The sequence below is a fragment of the Chroicocephalus ridibundus genome, unplaced genomic scaffold (assembly GCF_963924245.1).
Source record: "Chroicocephalus ridibundus unplaced genomic scaffold, bChrRid1.1 SCAFFOLD_92, whole genome shotgun sequence".
NCBI lineage: Eukaryota > Metazoa > Chordata > Aves > Charadriiformes > Laridae > Chroicocephalus > Chroicocephalus ridibundus.
This window is the reverse complement of record NW_026961708.1, coordinates 738,600-756,132: the sequence shown is the minus strand read 5'-3', so window position 1 is coordinate 756,132 and position 17,533 is coordinate 738,600. Positions and strand designations below refer to the sequence as shown.

General features: G+C 57.1%; 2 protein-coding genes across 6 annotated transcripts; both read left to right on the top strand.

Moving 5' to 3' along the window:
- Positions 1–19: 19 nt before the first annotated feature.
- Positions 20–8,352, top strand: LOC134509591 (guanylate-binding protein 1-like). 3 transcript variants are annotated; one of them, XM_063322155.1, is made up of 12 exons: positions 20–522; positions 665–759; positions 2,845–3,136; positions 3,213–3,340; positions 3,771–3,880; positions 4,196–4,398; positions 4,511–4,753; positions 5,054–5,334; positions 5,911–6,123; positions 6,248–6,350; positions 6,482–6,675; positions 6,827–8,352. In XM_063322155.1, the coding sequence occupies exons 1-12, from the start codon at positions 471–473 to the stop codon at positions 7,091–7,093; spliced, it is 2,181 nt and encodes a 726-aa protein (XP_063178225.1). In that variant the 5' UTR covers positions 20–470; the 3' UTR covers positions 7,094–8,352. The 3 variants fall into 3 exon arrangements, with proteins under 3 accessions (XP_063178225.1, XP_063178227.1, XP_063178226.1); XM_063322157.1 differs by lacking the exon at positions 20–522 and adding an exon at positions 2,189–2,282 and having other exon boundaries at positions 668–759; positions 2,913–3,136; positions 6,827–8,345; XM_063322156.1 differs by lacking the exon at positions 20–522 and having other exon boundaries at positions 669–759; positions 2,913–3,136; positions 6,827–8,345.
- LOC134509595 (guanylate-binding protein 1-like) lies at positions 671–16,961 on the top strand. 3 transcript variants are annotated; one of them, XM_063322165.1, is made up of 13 exons: positions 671–759; positions 8,741–8,840; positions 10,818–10,912; positions 11,543–11,766; positions 11,843–11,970; positions 12,401–12,510; positions 12,826–13,028; positions 13,141–13,383; positions 13,684–13,964; positions 14,541–14,753; positions 14,878–14,980; positions 15,112–15,305; positions 15,457–16,961. In XM_063322165.1, the coding sequence occupies exons 4-13, from the start codon at positions 11,574–11,576 to the stop codon at positions 15,721–15,723; spliced, it is 1,935 nt and encodes a 644-aa protein (XP_063178235.1). In that variant the 5' UTR covers positions 671–759; positions 8,741–8,840; positions 10,818–10,912; positions 11,543–11,573; the 3' UTR covers positions 15,724–16,961. The 3 variants fall into 3 exon arrangements, with proteins under 3 accessions (XP_063178235.1, XP_063178236.1, XP_063178237.1); XM_063322166.1 differs by lacking the exon at positions 10,818–10,912; XM_063322167.1 differs by lacking the exons at positions 671–759; positions 8,741–8,840; positions 10,818–10,912; positions 11,843–11,970 and having other exon boundaries at positions 11,632–11,766.
- The last annotated feature ends 572 nt before the right edge of the window (positions 16,962–17,533 follow it).

The following is a 17,533-nucleotide window of genomic DNA, read 5'->3' as shown; positions in this document are numbered from 1 at the left end:
TGTGTGTGGTAGGCGATTAATCTTGATATAATGCGTAGTTAAAAGGCAGCAATTGGTAGGTTGGGACGGGAGCCTGTGGTGGTTCAGCCTCAGACGGCAACAAGGAACCACGCAGCTGCTCTCTCAAACCCCTACAGCCGTGGGGGAGAATTGGAAGAAAAAGCAAAACTCGTGGGTTGAGACAAAGGCGGTTTAACGGGACAGCAAAGGGAACAGGAAAACAACAACAACAACACGGACAGTGGAACGTGCCCCTGCTGATTGACAGTTGACGGCACCACCGCTCACCCACCGGACCGGGGACAGCCCAGCCCTCTCCCAACTGGTGACTTCCCAACCCCTCCTCTGGCAGCCCCTGGCTACCGACTGGGCGGGCTCCCAGGAGATGGAATACCCGTGCCCCTGCCGGAGCCTGGGGAAAATTAACCCTATCCATACTGGAACTAGGACAAGCTGAAGGGGGTCGGGGGATGTCTCCCAAGGTGGGTGCAGCTCTGAAACGGCCCGGGCAGCTGGGAGGAGGTGAGGGTTTTCCGTTGCATTGTTTGTTTTTCGTTGTTGTTCCTTCACTTATTAAACCATCTCTGTCTTGCCTGCTCGGAGTGTTTGTTCTGAACTGATGGCTTTCACTTTCGCCTCTGACTCACTTCCTTTCCGGGAACAGGAGGGGAGGTGCAGGCCCAGGGCACAGGACAAAGGCGGGCAGGAGCCAGGCTGCAGCAAAGCTCTTGCAGCCCAGGGCAGGCGACGAAGACGACGGTGAGTCCCTTCCCATGATGCCTCCTCCCCACCCCGTGCAAGCAGCCCTGGACGCTGGGGCTGCGGAATGGCTCCTGCTGACCCCAGCAAGGGACAGGGACCCCAGCAAGTGAGTGGGATGCCAGCGGGTAGGAGGGGGACGAGGTCCAAGGATCTGCTCAGGCTCTGGGATGGAGCAAGGGGAATGGGTGTCTGGGAGCAGGCGTTCATCCCCCCATGGCTTTGCATGCAAGTTAGGACTCGCCCAGGCTCGCACCCTGTGCCCTAAGCTCTCCTCTCCTCCCCGCTGTGCCCGTGACAGGAGGGGCAGCCTCTTGTCCCCCAGTGTCAATCCCCTTGATGTTGCTGGAAGAGGGCAGGGCTTGTGAGGTCCTCAGAGAGGAGTCAAAGCCCAGGAGTGGGCATTGTCCGTGGAGCTCGCCATTGCCGGAGCGAGTCCCAGGGCGTCCGGGAGGTTGTAGTGGGGCAGGTTCTGGGTCTGTGCATGGGCTGAGCCCTTTTGCTGCCTCCATGTCCATGGGGTTGACTGGAGCCTGGGAGGGGCTGGTGATGGCGTTGGCTGGTGGTGGTTTAACCCCAGGTGGCAACTAAGCCCCACGCAGCCCCTCGCTCACTCGCAAACTCGTGGGATGGGGGAGAGAGTCAGCAGTGAGACAACTCCTAGGTTAAGATGAAAATAGGCAAAGCAAAAGCTGTGTGTGCCAGGAGAGCAGAACAGTCGGGTGGAGGTCAGGTGTCCCAGCTGTGTCCCCTCCCAACTTCTTGTTCACCCTGTGCTGGTCTTGGCTGGGATGGAGTTGATTTTCTTCCTTGTAGTCTGCATGTGGCTGTGCTTTGGACTGTGCTGAAAGCAGCGTTGATAACACGGGGGTGTTTTCTCTATTGCTGAGCGGCGCTTACACAGAGTAAGGGCCTTTTCTGCTGCTCACACCACCCCACCAGTGAGTGGTCTGGGGGTGGGCAAGAGGTTGGGTGAGGACATGGCCAGGACCTTCAAAAATCATCTAGTCTGAACTCCCCGCCGTGAGCAGGGACATCTTGCACTCGATCAGGTTGTTCACAGCCCCTTCCAACCGGACCTTGAGCACTTCCAACGGTGGGTCATGCGCAAGATCCATGGGGAATCCACAGCTCCTCCGGGAAACCTCTTCCCATATCTCCCCACCCTTCCCCACTAGATAAGGCCACGCTCAGCAGGAAAAAGCGGTGGGGTCGAGGAAGAAGGGGGTCGGGGGATGTCTCCCAAGGTGGGTGCAGCTCTGAAACGGCCCGGGCAGCTGGGAGGAGGTGAGGGTTTGCTGTGGCGTTGTTTGTTTTTCGTCGTTGTTCCTTCACTTATTAAACCATCTCTGTCTTGCCTGCTCGGAGTGTTTGTTCTGAGCTGATGGCTTTCATTTTCGCCTCTGACTCATTTCATTTCCCGGAACAGGAGGGGAGGTGCAGGCCCAGGGCACAGGACAAAGGCGGGCAGGAGCCAGGCTGCAGCAAAGCTCTTGCAGCCCAGGGCAGGCGACAAGACGACGGTGAGTCCCTTCCCCTGATGCCTCCTCCCCACCCGGTGCAAGCAGCCCTGGACTCTGGGGCTGCGGAATGGCTCCTGCTGACCCCAGCAAGTGACAGGGACCCCAACAAGGGACAGGGACGCCAGGGCATCAGTGATGAACGTGTGGGAGGAGGAAAGGAGAGATGGGTGCCTTGCATGGGCCAGCAGCAGGCATGTCCCTGTGGGAGGCACAGCGGGGGGTGAGAGGGGCTTTGATGGGGTTCGGCATAAGAAATTAATGAAAAAATTCTTGGGGTGCTCCCCTCAGCTTCAGCCTCGCCACCTGACCTCTCCTTTCCTTGGGGCTGCTGTGACTCTCCAGTTGATCCTCTCGTCTCGAGCCCTGCCTGAGGCCATCGCTATGTCCCACCCCCATTTTTGCACATTTCTCCACTCAGCAAACTTCAAAGCGGTGCTTAGGACATAGTGCAGAGCACTCCCACCATCCCGCCGGGCTTTCCAAAATGCAGCTGTTTCTGTTGGGAGGGAAATGGGAAGGGGCTGTGCACCTCGTCTAAGGGCCATCGTTGTCTTCACAGCAGCGCTTGCAATGGGGAAAAAGAGGAGGCAGGTGGAAGGTCCCCACCGTGTTAACCGTCCCATCTTGTAGTCTCCTCTCCAGGCTGTGTTTGCCGTCAGCAATGGCATCTGAAATCCACGTGCCGGAGCCCGTGTGCCTCATTGAGAACACGCGGACGAAGGGGCTGGTGGTCCAGCAGGAGGCCCTGCAGGTGCTGTCAGGGATCACCCAGCCCGTGGTGGTGGTGGCCATCACAGGGCTGTACCGCACTGGCAAGTCCTACCTCATGAACAGGCTGGCTTGTCAGAGGAAAGGTGAGAGAGGTCCCGGCCCCGGATGCCCAACGTACCTGTATCGAATGCTGTTGAGACCCTTGCGACCTCCCCACAGGTTTCTCCTTGGGCAGTGGTGTGCAGTCCCACACCAGGGGTATCTGGATGTGGTGTGTACCTCACCCGTGCAAGCCTGGACACACTCTGGTGCTGCTGGACACGGAAGGGCTGGGTGATGTGGAGAAGGTGTGGAAGAAGCGTCTGCTGCCTTTGCGCATTCCCAGCACTTTGTCACCAGCCATGGTGACCAGAGGCCGGGGGGGTTCCCACCACCTGTGGTGGCTTCAGCCAGCGTGCTGGGAAGAGCCAGAGGCCATGGGGAAGGAGGCTGGGGCAGGCAAGGTGCCAAACTCCTCTGCTTTTCTGGGAAAGAGCAGCAGAACAGGACAGAGGAGCTCAGGGAGCACTTTGCTAGAGGTGTGTGGGACCCTGAGAGTTAAGAGCTGAGGATAAGCCCAGCTCGAGAAGGAGGTGGTGATGGCATGGGGGTGGGTCACTCCAAGACCTGGTCTTGCCGTGGCCTGTCGGTAAGGAGCATTGAGGGTCTGGGCATGTGGGGCTTTGCCCCCAAGACTTAGGGGGTCTTGTTGGTAACAGCCAAGGGTACTTCCTCCAGGGTGACATGAAGAACGACATGTGGATCTTTGTGCTGACCGTGCTGCTCTCCAGCACCCTGATCTACAACAGCAAAGGCACCATTGACCAGCAAGCCGTGGACCAGCTGCAGTATCCTTAGTGGGACAGCAGCAGGAGGGGTGCCCTCCTCTCCCTGAGTGGTGGGCAAGGGCTTGACAAATCCTAGTTCCTCAAACAGCCAACGGACCTTCTGGTGGTGCCCAGTGCTGTGCTTTGAGTCCTTAGGAGTGCCACGTGGTGGACCTCCAGGCTGAGGGGTTTTCTCCCTCTTCCTTCCGGCGGTTCCCGGCTGATCTCTGTCCCCACAGAGTCTCCTCTCTTGCCCGTGAAGTGCTGAGCGGTTGCAGGGTGGTGATGCCCCTGCATTCAGAGCTGAGGTCCCTGTTTCCTTAGCCAGCTCCCTAGCTATGTGATGAAGCTGACTGAGCAGGTCAAGTTGAAAGCAGCACCCGAGCAGAGCGAAGATGAACTGGAGGATTCAGAAAACGTTGCCCCCATCTTCCCGACTTTTGTGTGGACGGTCCGGGACTTCACACTGCAGCTGGAGGTGGATGGGAAGGAAATCTCTGAGGACGAATACTTGGAGAATGCACTCAAGTTAAAGGCTGGTAAGGGAATGGTGCTGTGCTGCTGGAGACGTCCAACCCCAGCAGCATTTCAGTGTAAGTCAACAACAGCCCAAGCCCCGGTGAACTTGCTCCGTGTGCTCCTACCCCACAGGGAGCAGCCCAGAGACCCAACGCTACAACCAGCCCCGGGAATGCATCTGCCAGTTCTTTCGGGATCGCAAGTGCTTTGTTTTTTACCAGCCGGCCCACAGGAGGGACCTGGTTCGCTTGGAGGAGCTTCCGGACGATGAGATCGATTGTGAATTCCAGCAGCAGGTGGAGAAATTCTGCAGCCACATCTGGGAAAAGTCTCCGCCTAAGACCATCCCTTGCGGCCGCACCATAACAGGGACCCGTGAGTGCTGCTGTGCAGAGGGTTGGATGGCCAGCACCTCTTGGCTCTGCCTCTGGGGAAGGATCAAATGCCCAGCCAAATGGTGGAGGTGGGGAAAGGGAGAGGTTTTCTGCTGGCTGCTGTCCCTGCCTGTGGATCTGGAGCCGCTGGATGCTGTAGACGGGGTGGGAAAGAGTTAGGAAAGGAAGTTCAGGAAGGCTGTGGCAGGCAGGCAGCAGGGATATGGCAGGAGCCAGCGGCGAGCGGGAGCCGGTGTTTTGTTCAGGCTGCAGATCTCTCATCCTTGGTCCTCCTTGGCAGTGCTGGGGAAACTGGCAGAGAGCTACGTGGAGACCATCCGGAGCGGGGCAGTGCCATGCCTGGAGAGCGCGGTGCTCGCCCTGGCAAAGACTGTAAATGCAGCGGCAGTGAAAGAGGCTGTGACGTTGTACCAGGACCTGATGGAGCGGCGGGTGAAGCTGCCGACGGAGACGGTTCAGGAGCTACTGGATCTGCACACCCAGTGCGAGCAGGAGACGCTGGAGCTGTTCCAGAAACAGGCGTTCGAGGAGGAGATCTGCTCTTTCCTGGCAGATCTTACAGTAGGTGGTCCCCAGCCCAGCCAGGATTCCCCCAGGGACGCCACCATCCCCTTAGCTTTGGGGAAATAGCATGGTCCTGGGGGGAGGGGGTCTCCTGCCTCCTGCCAGAGGACACTGCTGTGCCCTCTGCAGAGCAGACTCGGTCCCAAGGCCCGCTCTCACGTTCTGCAGGCTGTCAGTTGTCCTGCTGCACCACCTCTTCTCCCTAGGTTCAAAAGCCGTGCTGCAAAGGGGACGAGGCTCAGCCCTGCCCGCTCTCTTGCCCCAGCCCAGATGTGTCTCTGCCCTGGCTGGAAGCCTGTAGCCTTCCACGCTTCCCCTCTCCTGCCGACTAATTCTTGCCCCTGTCTTTTGTGAAGCCCGTGGTCCCTGGCGTGCTCTCTGCTCCTGGGCACCTTGGTCCAGAGATGTTCCTGAGCGCAGAATGGCCTCCTCCCCTGTCTCCTCCTGGCCGATTACCCCACGGACTGGCGATCCCAGTTTCCATGGCAACAGGGCTTGATTTTTGCCCGGCGTGAGAGCGGTGGCCGCAGCTCAGCCTGGGCTGATTGCTTCCCTCTGCCCCTTTCCGGACAGTGCCAGGTGGAGGCAATCAAGGACAAGTTCTGCAGGGACAACGAGCAGGCGTCCCGTGAGAAGTGCGAGGCCGCGCTCAGGGACCTCTTCCAGGACTTGGACAGAAAAATCACCGATGGTGTCTACAATGTGCCGGGGGGTCACCAGCTGTTCGAAGGAGACCAGCAGGCGCTGTTGGAGAAATATGGGGAACTGCCTGGCAAGGGGGTGATGGTAGGAACAAGAGCAGCTCCCCTGCCGGGAAGAGGCTCCACGTCCCATCCCCTTCCCCCACGTAACCATTTCCCCCCAGCTGCTGTTTCTGCCCTTGACTCCTCTTCTACCTGTGCTCCTACAGGCTGATGCCGTCCTGCAGGAGTTCCTCCAACGCAGAGAGGCTCTGGACAAGAACATCCTCAACATAGACCTCGCCCTGGAAAAGAAGGACAAGGAGCTGAAAGGTAACTTGTGGGCAGGAGAAATGTCACTGCCTGTAGACGGCCAAGCTTGGTGGGGGGCACACAACAGTACTCCTTGGGGGCTTGTGGGCTCAGCTCCTGCCTTTGCAACACCTCTCTTTCTCCGTCCCCAGATGTGCAACAGCAGTATGAGAAGGCTCAGCAGGAGTGGGATGCCCGGTGGAAGCAGGAGGCTGAAGACAAGCAGAAGTTGCAGGACAAGTTGCACAGCACCGAAGAAGAGGTGGCTCGTCTGAGAAAGAAGCTGGAGGATCAGCCTAAGAAGCGGCGGGAGGAGCACCCGAAGACCAGCAAACGTAAATCGAAGGTACGAAGTGGGAGGGTGCAGGTGCCACGACGTGGCTAGCAGGCAGGAATGGCGAAGGGGTCCCAGCTGGGTCCCTCCCATTGATTCTTGGCTCTGTGCCGCTCCCACAGCACACACCGTACCCTTGCTGACAATCTGACTCTCTTCACAGGAAGAGAGCGGCTGTTCCAATGGTGGCTTCGGTGGGAGTGGTGGCCCCTTTGGACGGGGTCCGGGACCCTTTGGTGGTATAGGCGGTGGCTTCGGTGGGAGTGGTGGCCCCTTTGGACCGGGTCTGGGACCCTTTGGTGGTATAGGCGGCGGCTTTGGACAGAACCAGGGATATGGCAATAATACTTTCAACTGGAAGGAGTTAGTGTTACCAGTAGCGTCACTTTTGGCTTGTGTGGCAATTGCGGTATTACGCATGAAGTTATGATGAAGATTTTCTTTAAACCCCTCTAGTAACAAGGGAAGAGAGGTGTGTAGTGTCCCCGCGTAGAATTCTGTTAAATTTTTGAAGCTTTTCCTGCAAGATGCTTGCCACGGAGTGCAGAAGTGACCGCCCTGTTTGCTTGGACCGCTCTATCTGCTATGTTCATGTATGTCTCCTCCGGGAGAAGATGTTCTCCTCTTCCCTCCCAGAGCACCTGATCTCTCACTCCATCTGAAGGCACAGGGAACATCTAAAGCCGGGGTGGCTTGGGGCACAGAAAGGCCAACAGACAGGTCTGGGAGCATTTTGCCCGTCTCAGAACACGTCACGGAGGAACGTAGCACACCTCGTGTAGAGACCTCCTCACCAGGGCTACGGGAAACATGACCAGCGAGGTTTATGCCCGCTGGCTGATATCCTAGGGTCGCACTTTCTGCAGCTGCGGGAAGTAGCACGGAGGTTGTGAGTAAACCAGGAATCCACGTGGTGAGCGCGACCTGGTTTGCTTGGCGTCAGTCCCGGGCAGAGTGACCCAGAAGCAGTGAGCCCGCGACCCAGGGAGCAGTGGGTGAAAGGCATCCTCTGCAATGGAGCTTTTCCCACCCAAGGCTCTTCTCACTTTGAGCACTGACCCTGCTCGGCGAGCAAGGTCCTGGGGAACCTCCCGGGGACAAAGCCCGGGCTCTGCTCCTCCACCTGCTGTTGTGCCGGGGCTGTTTTCCCTGCCGAGCCCTCACACCGTGAGACTGTCTCCCTCCACTGCCACATTCTAGTCAAATTATTGACATGATCTGTTTCATCTTTCGCCAAACTTTAATATATAAAATGGCTACAAGCAATAAGCACAATAAAGTTAAATCTAAGAAAACTACTCCTGAATGTAACATTGAATTCAAAGCTTCGGTTCCTGTTGGTGACCATCCCAGGAGAGTTTGCCATCAGGGATGTTCTTCCTCTTTCTCAGACAGTTTGTACACATTCCATTGGAGGTGTGTGTGTGGTAGGCGATTAATCTTGATATAATGCGTAGTTAAAAGGCAGCAATTGGTAGGTTGGGATGGGAGCCTGTGGTGGTTCAGCCTCAGACGGCAACAAGGAACCACGCGGCTGCTCTCTCGAACCCCTACAGCCGTGGGGGAGAATTGGAAGAAAAAGCAAAACTCGTGGGTTGAGACAAAGGCGGTTTAACGGGACAGCAAAGGGAACAGGAAAACAACAACAACAACACGGACAGTGGAACGTGCCCCTGCTGATTGACAGTTGACGGCACCACCGCTCACCCACTGGACCGGGGACAGCCCAGCCCTCTCCCAACTGGTGACTTCCCAACCCCTCCTCTGGCAGCCCCTGGCTACCGACTGGGCGGGCTCCCAGGAGATGGAATACCCGTGCCCCTGCCGGAGCCTGGGGAAAATTAACCCTATCCATACTGGAACTAGGACAAGCTGAAGGGGGTCGGGGGATGTCTCCCAAGGTGGGTGCAGCTCTGAAACGGCCCGGGCAGCTGGGAGGAGGTGAGGGTTTTCCGTTGCATTGTTTGGTTTTCGTTATTGTTCCTTCACTTATTAAACCATCTCTGTCTTGCCTGCTCGGAGTGTTTGTTCTGAACTGATGGCTTTCACTTTCGCCTCTGACTCACTTCCTTTCCAGGAATAGGAGGGGAGGTGCAGGCCCAGGGCACAGGACAAAGGCGGGCAGGAGCCAGGCTGCAGCAAAGCTCTTGCAGCCCAGGGCAGGCGACAAGACAACGGTGAGTCCCTTCCCCTGATGCCTCCTCCCCACCCCGTGCAAGCAGCCCTGGACGCTGGGGCTGTGGAATGGCTCCTGCTGACCCCAGCAAGTTACAGGGACCCCAACAAGGGACAGGGACCCCAGCAAGTGAGGGGGACGCCAGCAAGTGAGGGGGACGCCAGCGGGTGGGAGGAGGACGAGGTCCAAAGGTCTGCTCAGCCTCTGGGATGGAGCAAGGGGAATGGGTGTCTGGGAGCAGGCGTTCATCCCCCCATGGCTTTGCATGCAAGTTAGGACTCGCCCAGGCTCGCACCCTGTGCCCTAAGCTCTCCTCTCCTCCCCGCTGTGCCCGTGACAGGAGGGGCAGCCTCTTGTCCCCCAGTGTCAATCCCCTTGATGTTGCTGGAAGAGGGCAGGGCTTGTGAGGTCCTCAGAGAGGAGTCAAAGCCCAGGAGTGGGCAGTGTCCGTGGAGCTCGCCATTGCCGGAGCGAGTCCCAGGGCATCCGGGAGGTTGTAGTGGGGCAGGTTCTGGGCCTGTGCATGGGCTGAGCCCTTTTGCTGCCTCCATGTCCATGGGGTTGACTGGAGCCTGGGAGGGGCTGGTGATGGCGTTGGCTGGTGGTGGTTTAACCCCAGGTGGCAACTAAGCCCCACACAGCCCCTCGCTCACTCGCAAACTCGTGGGATGGGGGAGAGAGTCAGCAGTGAGACAACCCCTAGGTTAAGATGAAAATAGGCAAAGCAAAAGCTGTGTGTTCCAGGAGAGCAGAACAGTCGGGTGGAGGTCAGGTGTCCCAGCTGTGTCCCCTCCCAACTTCTTGTTCACCCTGTGCTGGTCTTGGCTGGGATGGAGTTGATTTTCTTCCTTGTAGTCTGCATGTGGCTGTGCTTTGGACTGTGCTGAAAGCAGCGTTGATAACACGGGGGTGTTTTCTCTATTGCTGAGCGGCGCTTACACAGAGTAAGGGCCTTTTCTGCTGCTCACACCACCCCACCAGTGAGTGGTCTGGGGGTGGGCAAGAGGTTGGGTGAGGACATGGCCAGGACCTTCAAAAATCATCTAGTCCGAACCCCCGCCGTTGTTATAGATTGAGGCCTAATAATTGACAGGAACCAGTCCAATTAATCAAATTAGTTTATTAAGCAAGCGGCAGCAAGCAAAACAGCGCTGGGCGGCCGGGGAGTCTTTGCTCCGCCAACGGCGCACCCCCACTTCCCGAAAGTAGCTGATTATATACCCTTCTGGTTCCCGTATATGTGTCAATCCTGGTATATTCTGTGTCTGAGCGACCTGTTGCTAGGGGGTCGGTCTTGTCCCGCCTCCTGATGGTCGTGAGGCTGAAGGCTCCTCATCTTTATCAGTGTCCTTGGGGAGACTCTTTTCAGCTTATCTCACAACTTAGCTCTTCCCTTTGAAGTGTTAAAACACACCAGATGCCTGTGATTTAGGCCTTGAGGTGTCAAAGCGCACCAGATAACATGCTGGATGCCTGCGATTTAAGTATGTGAAGAGTCGAAACAGTGTAAGTTTTCACCAGCCTTTAAGAAAGCCTGATTTGATTAACAAACATGATTCTATTTATTACACCGTGAGCAGGGACATCTTGCACTCGATCAGGTTGTTCACAGCCCCGTCCAACTGGACCTTGAGCACGTCCAACGGTGGGTCATGCGCAAGTTCCATGGGGAATCCACAGGTCCTCCAGGAAACATCTTCCCGTATCTCCCCACCCTTCCCCACTAGATAAGGCCATGCTGAGCAGGAAAAAGTGGTGGGGTCGCGGAAGAAGGGGGTCGAGGGATGTCTCCCAAGGTGGGTGCAGCTCTGAAACTGCCCGGGCTGCTGGGAGGAGGTGAGGGTTTGCTGTGGCGTTGTTTGTTTTTCGTTGTTGTTCCTTCACTTATTAAACCATCTCTGTCTTGCCTGCTCGGAGTGTTTGTTCTGAACTGATGGCTTTCATTTTCGCCTCTGACTCACTTCTTTTCCCGGAACAGGAGGGGAGGTGCAGGCCCAGGGCACAGGACAAAGGCGGGCAGGAGCCAGGCTGCAGCAAAGCTCTTGCAGCCCAGGGCAGGCGACGAAGACGACGGTGAGTCCCTTCCCCTGATGCCTCCTCCCCACCCCGTGCAAGCAGCCCTGGACGCTGGGGCTGTGGAATGGCTCCTGCTGACCCCAGCAAGTGACAGGGACCCCAACAAGGGACAGGGACGCCAGGGCATCAGTGATGAACGTGTGGGGGGAGGAAAGGAGAGATGGGTGCCTTGCATGGGCCAGCAGCAGGCATGTCCCTGTGGGAGGCACAGCGGGGGGTGAGAGGGGCTTTGATGGGGTTCGGCATAGGAAATTTATGAAAAAATTCTTGGGGTGCTCCCCTCAGCTTCAGCCTCGCCACCTGACCTCTCCTTTCCTTGGGGCTGCTGTGACTCTCCAGTTGATCCTCTCGTCTCGAGCCCTGCCTGAGGCCATCGCTATGTCCCACCCCCATTTTTGCACATTTCTCCACTCAGCAAACTTCAAAGTGGTGCTCAGGACATAGTGCAGAGCACTCCCACCATCCCGCCGGGCTTTCCAAAATGCAGCTGTTTCTGTTGGGAGGGAAATGGGAAGGGGCTGTGCACCTCGTCTAAGGGCCATCGTTGTCTTCACAGCAGCGCTTGTAATGGGGAAAAAGAGGAGGCAGGTGGAAGGTCCCCACCGTGTTAACCGTCCCGTCTTGCAGTCTCCTCTCCAGGCTGTGTTTGCCGTCAGCAATGGCATCTGAAATCCACATGCCGGAGCCTGTGTGCCTCATTGAGAACACGCGGACGAAGGGGCTGGTGGTCCAGCAGGAGGCCCTGCAGGTGCTGTCAGGGATCACCCAGCCCGTGGTGGTGGTGGCCATCACAGGGCTGTACCGCACTGGCAAGTCCTACCTCATGAACAGGCTGGCTTGTCAGAGGAAAGGTGAGAGAGGTCCCGGCCCCAGATGCCCAACGTACCTGTATCGAACGCTGTTGAGACCCTTGCGACCTCCCCACAGGTTTCTCCTTGGGCAGTGGTGTGCAGTCCCACACCAGAGGTATCTGGATGTGGTGTGTACCTCACCCGTGCAAGCCTGGACACACTCTGGTGCTGCTGGACACGGAAGGGCTGGGTGATGTGGAGAAGGTGTGGAAGAAGCGTCTGCTGCCTTTGCGCATTCCCAGCACTTTGTCACCAGCCATGGTGACCAGAGGCCGGGGGGGTTCCCACCACCTGTGGTGGCTTCAGCCAGCGTGCTGGGAAGAGCCAGAGGCCATGGGGAAGGAGGCTGGGGCAGACAAGGTGCCAAACTCCTCTGCTTTTCTGGGAAAGAGCAGCAGAACAGGACAGAGGAGCTCGGGGAGCACTTTGCTAGAGGTGTGTGGGACCCTGAGAGTTAAGAGCTGAGGATAAGCCCAGCTCGAGAAGGAGGTGGTGATGGCATGGGGGTGGGTCTCCACAAGACCTGGTCTTGCCGTGGCCTGTCGGTAAGGAGCATTGAGGGTCTGGGCATGTGGGGCTTTGCCCCCAAGACTTAGGGGGTCTTGTTGGTGAGAGCCAAAGGTTCTTCCTCCAGGGTGACATGAAGAACGACATGTGGATCTTTGTGCTGACCGTGCTGCTCTCCAGCACCCTGATCTACAACAGCAAAGGCACCATTGACCAGCAAGCCGTGGACCAGCTGCAGTATCCTTAGTGGGACAGCAGCAGGAGGGGTGCCCTCCTCTCCCTGAGTGGTGGGCAAGGGCTTGACAAATCCTAGTTCCTCAAACAGCCAACGGACCTTCTGGTGGTGCCCAGTGCTGTGCTTTGAGTCCTTAGGAGTGCCACGTGGTGGACCTCCAGGCTGAGGGGTTTTCTCCCTCTTCCTTCCGGCGGTTCCCGGCTGATCTCTGTCCCCACAGAGTCTCCTCTCTTGCCCGTGAAGTGCTGAGCGGTTGCAGGGTGGCGATGCCCCTGCATTCAGAGCTGAGGTCCCTGTTTCCTTAGCCAGCTCCCTAGCTATGTGATGAAGCTGACTGAGCAGGTCAAGTTGAAAGCAGCACCCGAGCAGAGCGAAGATGAACTGGAGGATTCAGAAAACGTTGCCCCCATCTTCCCGACTTTTGTGTGGACGGTCCGGGACTTCACACTGCAGCTGGAGGTGGATGGGAAGGAAATCTCTGAGGACGAATACTTGGAGAATGCACTCAAGTTAAAGGCTGGTAAGGGAATGGTGCTGTGCTGCTGGAGACGTCCAACCCCAGCAGCATTTCAGTGTAAGTCAACAACAGCCCAAGCCCCGGTGAACTTGCTCCGTGTGCTCCTACCCCACAGGGAGCAGCCCAGAGACCCAACGCTACAACCAGCCCCGGGAATGCATCTGCCAGTTCTTTCGGGATCGCAAGTGCTTTGTTTTTTACCAGCCGGCCCACAGGAGGGACCTGGTTCGCTTGGAGGAGCTTCAGGACGATGAGATCGATTGTGAATTCCGGGAGCAGGTGGAGAAATTCTGCAGCCACATCTGGGAAAAGTCTCCGCCTAAGACCATCCCTTGCGGCCGCACCATAACAGGGACCCGTGAGTGCTGCTGTGCAGAGGGTTGGATGGCCAGCATCCCTTGGCTCTGCCTCTGGGGAAGGATCAAATGCCCAGCCAAATGGTGGAGGTGGGGAAAGGGAGAGGTTTTCTGCTGGCTGCTGTCCCTGCCTGTGGATCTGGAGCCGCTGGATGCTGTAGACGGGGTGGGAAAGAGTTAGGAAAGGAAGTTCAGGAAGGCTGTGGCAGGCAGGCAGCAGGGATATGGCAGGAGCCAGCGGCGAGCGGGAGCCGGTGTTTTGTTCAGGCTGCAGATCTCTCATCCTTGGTCCTCCTTGGCAGTGCTGGGGAAACTGGCAGAGAGCTACGTGGAGACCATCCGGAGCGGGGCAGTGCCATGCCTGGAGAGCGCGGTGCTCGCCCTGGCAAAGACTGTAAATGCAGCGGCAGTGAAAGAGGCTGTGACGTTGTACCAGGACCTGATGGAGCGGCGGGTGAAGCTGCCGACGGAGACGGTTCAGGAGCTACTGGATCTGCACACCCAGTGCGAGCAGGAGACGCTGGAGCTGTTCCAGAAACAGGCGTTCGAGGAGGAGATCTGCTCTTTCCTGGCAGATCTTACAGTAGGTGGTCCCCAGCCCAGCCAGGATTCCCCCAGGGACGCCACCATCCCCTTAGCTTTGGGGAAACAGCATGGTCCTGGGGGGAGGGGGTCTCCTGCCTCCTGCCAGAGGACACTGCTGTGCCCTGTGCAGAGCAGACTCGGTCCCAAGGCCCGCTCTCACGTTCTGCAGGCTGTCAGTTGTCCTGCTGCACCACCTCTTCTCCCTAGGTTCAAAAGCCGTGCTGCAAAGGGGACGAGGCTCAGCCCTGCCCGCTCTCTTGCCCCAGCCCAGATGTGTCTCTGCCCTGGCTGGAAGCCTGTAGCCTTCCACGCTTCCCCTCTCCTGCCGACTAATTCTTGCCCCTGTCTTTTGTGAAGCCCGTGGTCCCTGGCGTGCTCTCTGCTCCTGGGCACCTTGGTCCAGAGATGTTCCTGAGCGCAGAATGGCCTCCTCCCCTGTCTCCTCCTGGCCGATTACCCCACGGACTGGCGATCCCAGTTTCCATGGCAACAGGGCTTGATTTTTGCCCGGCGTGAGAGCGGTGGCCGCAGCTCAGCCTGGGCTGATTGCTTCCCTCTGCCCCTTTCCGGACAGTGCCAGGTGGAGGCAATCAAGGACAAGTTCTGCAGGGACAACGAGCAGGCGTCCCGTGAGAAGTGCGAGGCCGCGCTCAGGGACCTCTTCCAGGACTTGGACAGAAAAATCACCGATGGTGCCTACAATGTGCCGGGGGGTCACCAGCTGTTCGAAGGAGACCAGCAGGCGCTGTTGGAGAAATATGGGGAACTGCCTGGCAAGGGGGTGATGGTAGGAACAAGAGCAGCTCCCCTGCCGGGAAGAGGCTCCACGTCCCATCCCCTTCCCCCACGTAACCATTTCCCCCCAGCTGCTGTTTCTGCCCTTGACTCCTCTTCTACCTGTGCTCCTACAGGCTGATGCCGTCCTGCAGGAGTTCCTCCAACGCAGAGAGGCTCTGGACAAGAACATCCTCAACATAGACCTCGCCCTGGAAAAGAAGGACAAGGAGCTGAAAGGTAACTTGTGGGCAGGAGAAATGTCACTGCCTGTAGACGGCCAAGCTTGGTGGGGGGCACACAACAGTACTCCTTGGGGGCTTGTGGGCTCAGCTCCTGCCTTTGCAACACCTCTCTTTCTCCGTCCCCAGATGTGCAACAGCAGTATGAGAAGGCTCAGCAGGAGTGGGATGCCCGGTGGAAGCAGGAGGCTGAAGACAAGCAGAAGCTGCAGGACAAGTTGCACAGCACCGAAGAAGAGGTGGCTCGTCTGAGAAAGAAGCTGGAGGATCAGCCTAAGAAGCGGCGGGAGGAGCACCCGAAGACCAGCAAACGTAAATCGAAGGTACGAAGTGGGAGGGTGCAGGTGCCACGACGTGGCTAGAAGGCAGGAATGGCGAAGGGGTCCCAGCTGGGTCCCTCCCATTGATTCTTGGCTCTGTGCCGCTCCCACAGCACGCACCGTGCCCTTGCTGACAATCTGACTCTCTTCACAGGAAGAGAGCGGCTGTTCCAATGGTGGCTTCGGTGGGAGTGGTGGCCCCTTTGGACGGGGTCCGGGACCCTTTGGTGGTATAGGCGGTGGCTTCGGTGGGAGTGGTGGCCCCTTTGGACCGGGTCCGGGACCCTTTGGTGGTATAGGCGGCGGCTTTGGACAGAACCAGGGATATGGCAATAATACCTTCAACTGGAAGGACTTAGTGTTACAAGTAGCGTCAGTTTTGGCTTGTGTGGCAATTGCGGTATTACGCATGAAGTTATGATGAAGATTTTCTTTAAACCCCTCTAGTAACAAGGGAAGAGAGGTGTGTAGTGTCCCCGCGTAGAATTCTGTTAAATTTTTGAAGCTTTTCCTGCAAGATGCTTGCCACGGAGTGCAGAAGTGACCGCCCTGTTTGCTTGGACCGCTCTATCTGCTATGTTCATGTATGTCTCCTCCGGGAGAAGATGTTCTCCTCTTCCCTCCCAGAGCACCTGGTCTCTCACTCCATCTGAAGGCACAGGGAACATGTAAAGCCGGGGTGGCCTGGGGCACAGAAGGGCCAACAGGCAGGTCTGGGAGCATATTTCCAGGCTCAGAACACGTCACGGAGGAACGTAGCACACCTCGTGAAGAGACCTCCTCACCAGGGCTACGGGAAACATGACCAGCGAGGTTTATGCCCGCTGGCTGATATCCTAGGGTCACACTTTCTGCAGCTGTGGGAAGTAGCACGGAGGTTGTGAGTAAACCAGGAATCCACGTGGTGAGCGCGACCTGGTTTGCTTGGCGTCAGTCCCGGGCAGAGTGACCCAGAAGCAGTGAGCCTGCGACCCAGGGAGCGGTGGGTGAAAGGCATCCTCTGCAATGGAGCTTTTCCCACCCAAGGCTCTTCTCACTTTGAGCACTGACCCTGCTCGGCGAGCAAGGTCCTGGGGAACCTCCCGGGGACAAAGCCCGGGCTCTGCTCCTCCACCTGCTGTTGTGCCGGGGCTGTTTTCCCTGCCGAGCCCTCACACCGTGAGACTGTCTCCCTCCACTGCCACATTCTAGTCAAATTATTGACATGATCTGTTTCATCTTTCGCCAAACTTTAATATATGAAATGGCTACAAGCAATAAGCACAATAAAGTTAAATCTAAGAAAACTACTCCTGAATGTAACATTGAATTCAAAGCTCCGGTTGCTGTTGGTGACCATCCCAGGAGAGTTTGCCATCAGGGATGTTCTTCCTCTTTCTCAGACAGTTTGTACACATTCCATTGGAGGTGTGTGTGTGGTAGGCGATTAATCTTGATATAATGCGTAGTTAAAAGGCAGCAATTGGTAGGTTGGGACGGGAGCCTGTGGTGGTTCAGCCTCAGACGGCAACAAGGAACCACGCAGCTGCTCTCTCAAACCCCTACAGCCGTGGGGGAGAATTGGAAGAAAAAGCAAAACTCGTGGGTTGAGACAAAGGCGGTTTAACGGGACAGCAAAGGGAACAGGAAAACAACAACAACAACACGGACAGTGGAACGTGCCCCTGCTGATTGACAGATCACCACCGCTCACCCACCGGACCGGGGACAGCCCAGCCCTCTCCCAACTGGTGACTTCCCAACCCCTCCTCTGGCAGCCCCTGGCTACCGACTGGGCACGGCTCCCACGGGATGGAATACCCGTGCCCCTGCCGGAGCCTGGGGAAAATTAACCCTATCCATACTGGAACTAGGACAAGCTGAATAGTTAAAGTCACGTTCCATAATTTCAGCAAAACTACAAATACGAATATCTGATTGATTGTGTGTCCCTACAGAGCCGTCGTCTATAAATAATCACAAAGGGTTCCTACACAAGCACGTCCTTTTCCAATATCTACAAGTACAGTGTTAGGGGTTTCATCAGGATGTATTTCAAAATGACAAACGTTTTGTTCAGTGTCAAGACAACCTTCCTGGGCCTTAATGGTGCTACTTTCACAAACAAATCCTATTGGTCCCATACACCACACGCGTAAACATCAATGGTTTGCCGTTGGTTCCCACGCTCTTGGGCCCGTACTCTATGTTCTAAGGGACAGAGGACGGTTCCACGGTGGCTTAATCCCAGC

Excerpts from the sequence above, each read along its gene's own strand:
- LOC134509591 (XM_063322155.1), top strand. The coding sequence starts at position 471 with ATGTCTCCCAAGGTGGGTGCAGCTCTGAAACGGCCCGGGCAGCTGGGA. Across the intron at positions 3,881-4,195 it reads CAAGCCGTGGACCAGCTGCA|CTATGTGATGAAGCTGACTG; the intron begins GTATCCTTAGTG and ends CCAGCTCCCTAG. Across the intron at positions 6,124-6,247 it reads TGCCTGGCAAGGGGGTGATG|GCTGATGCCGTCCTGCAGGA; the intron begins GTAGGAACAAGA and ends GTGCTCCTACAG.
- LOC134509595 (XM_063322166.1), top strand. The coding sequence starts at position 11,574 with ATGGCATCTGAAATCCACATGCCGGAGCCTGTGTGCCTCATTGAGAAC. Across the intron at positions 11,767-11,842 it reads GCTGGCTTGTCAGAGGAAAG|GTTTCTCCTTGGGCAGTGGT; the intron begins GTGAGAGAGGTC and ends ACCTCCCCACAG. Across the intron at positions 13,965-14,540 it reads CTTTCCTGGCAGATCTTACA|TGCCAGGTGGAGGCAATCAA; the intron begins GTAGGTGGTCCC and ends CTTTCCGGACAG.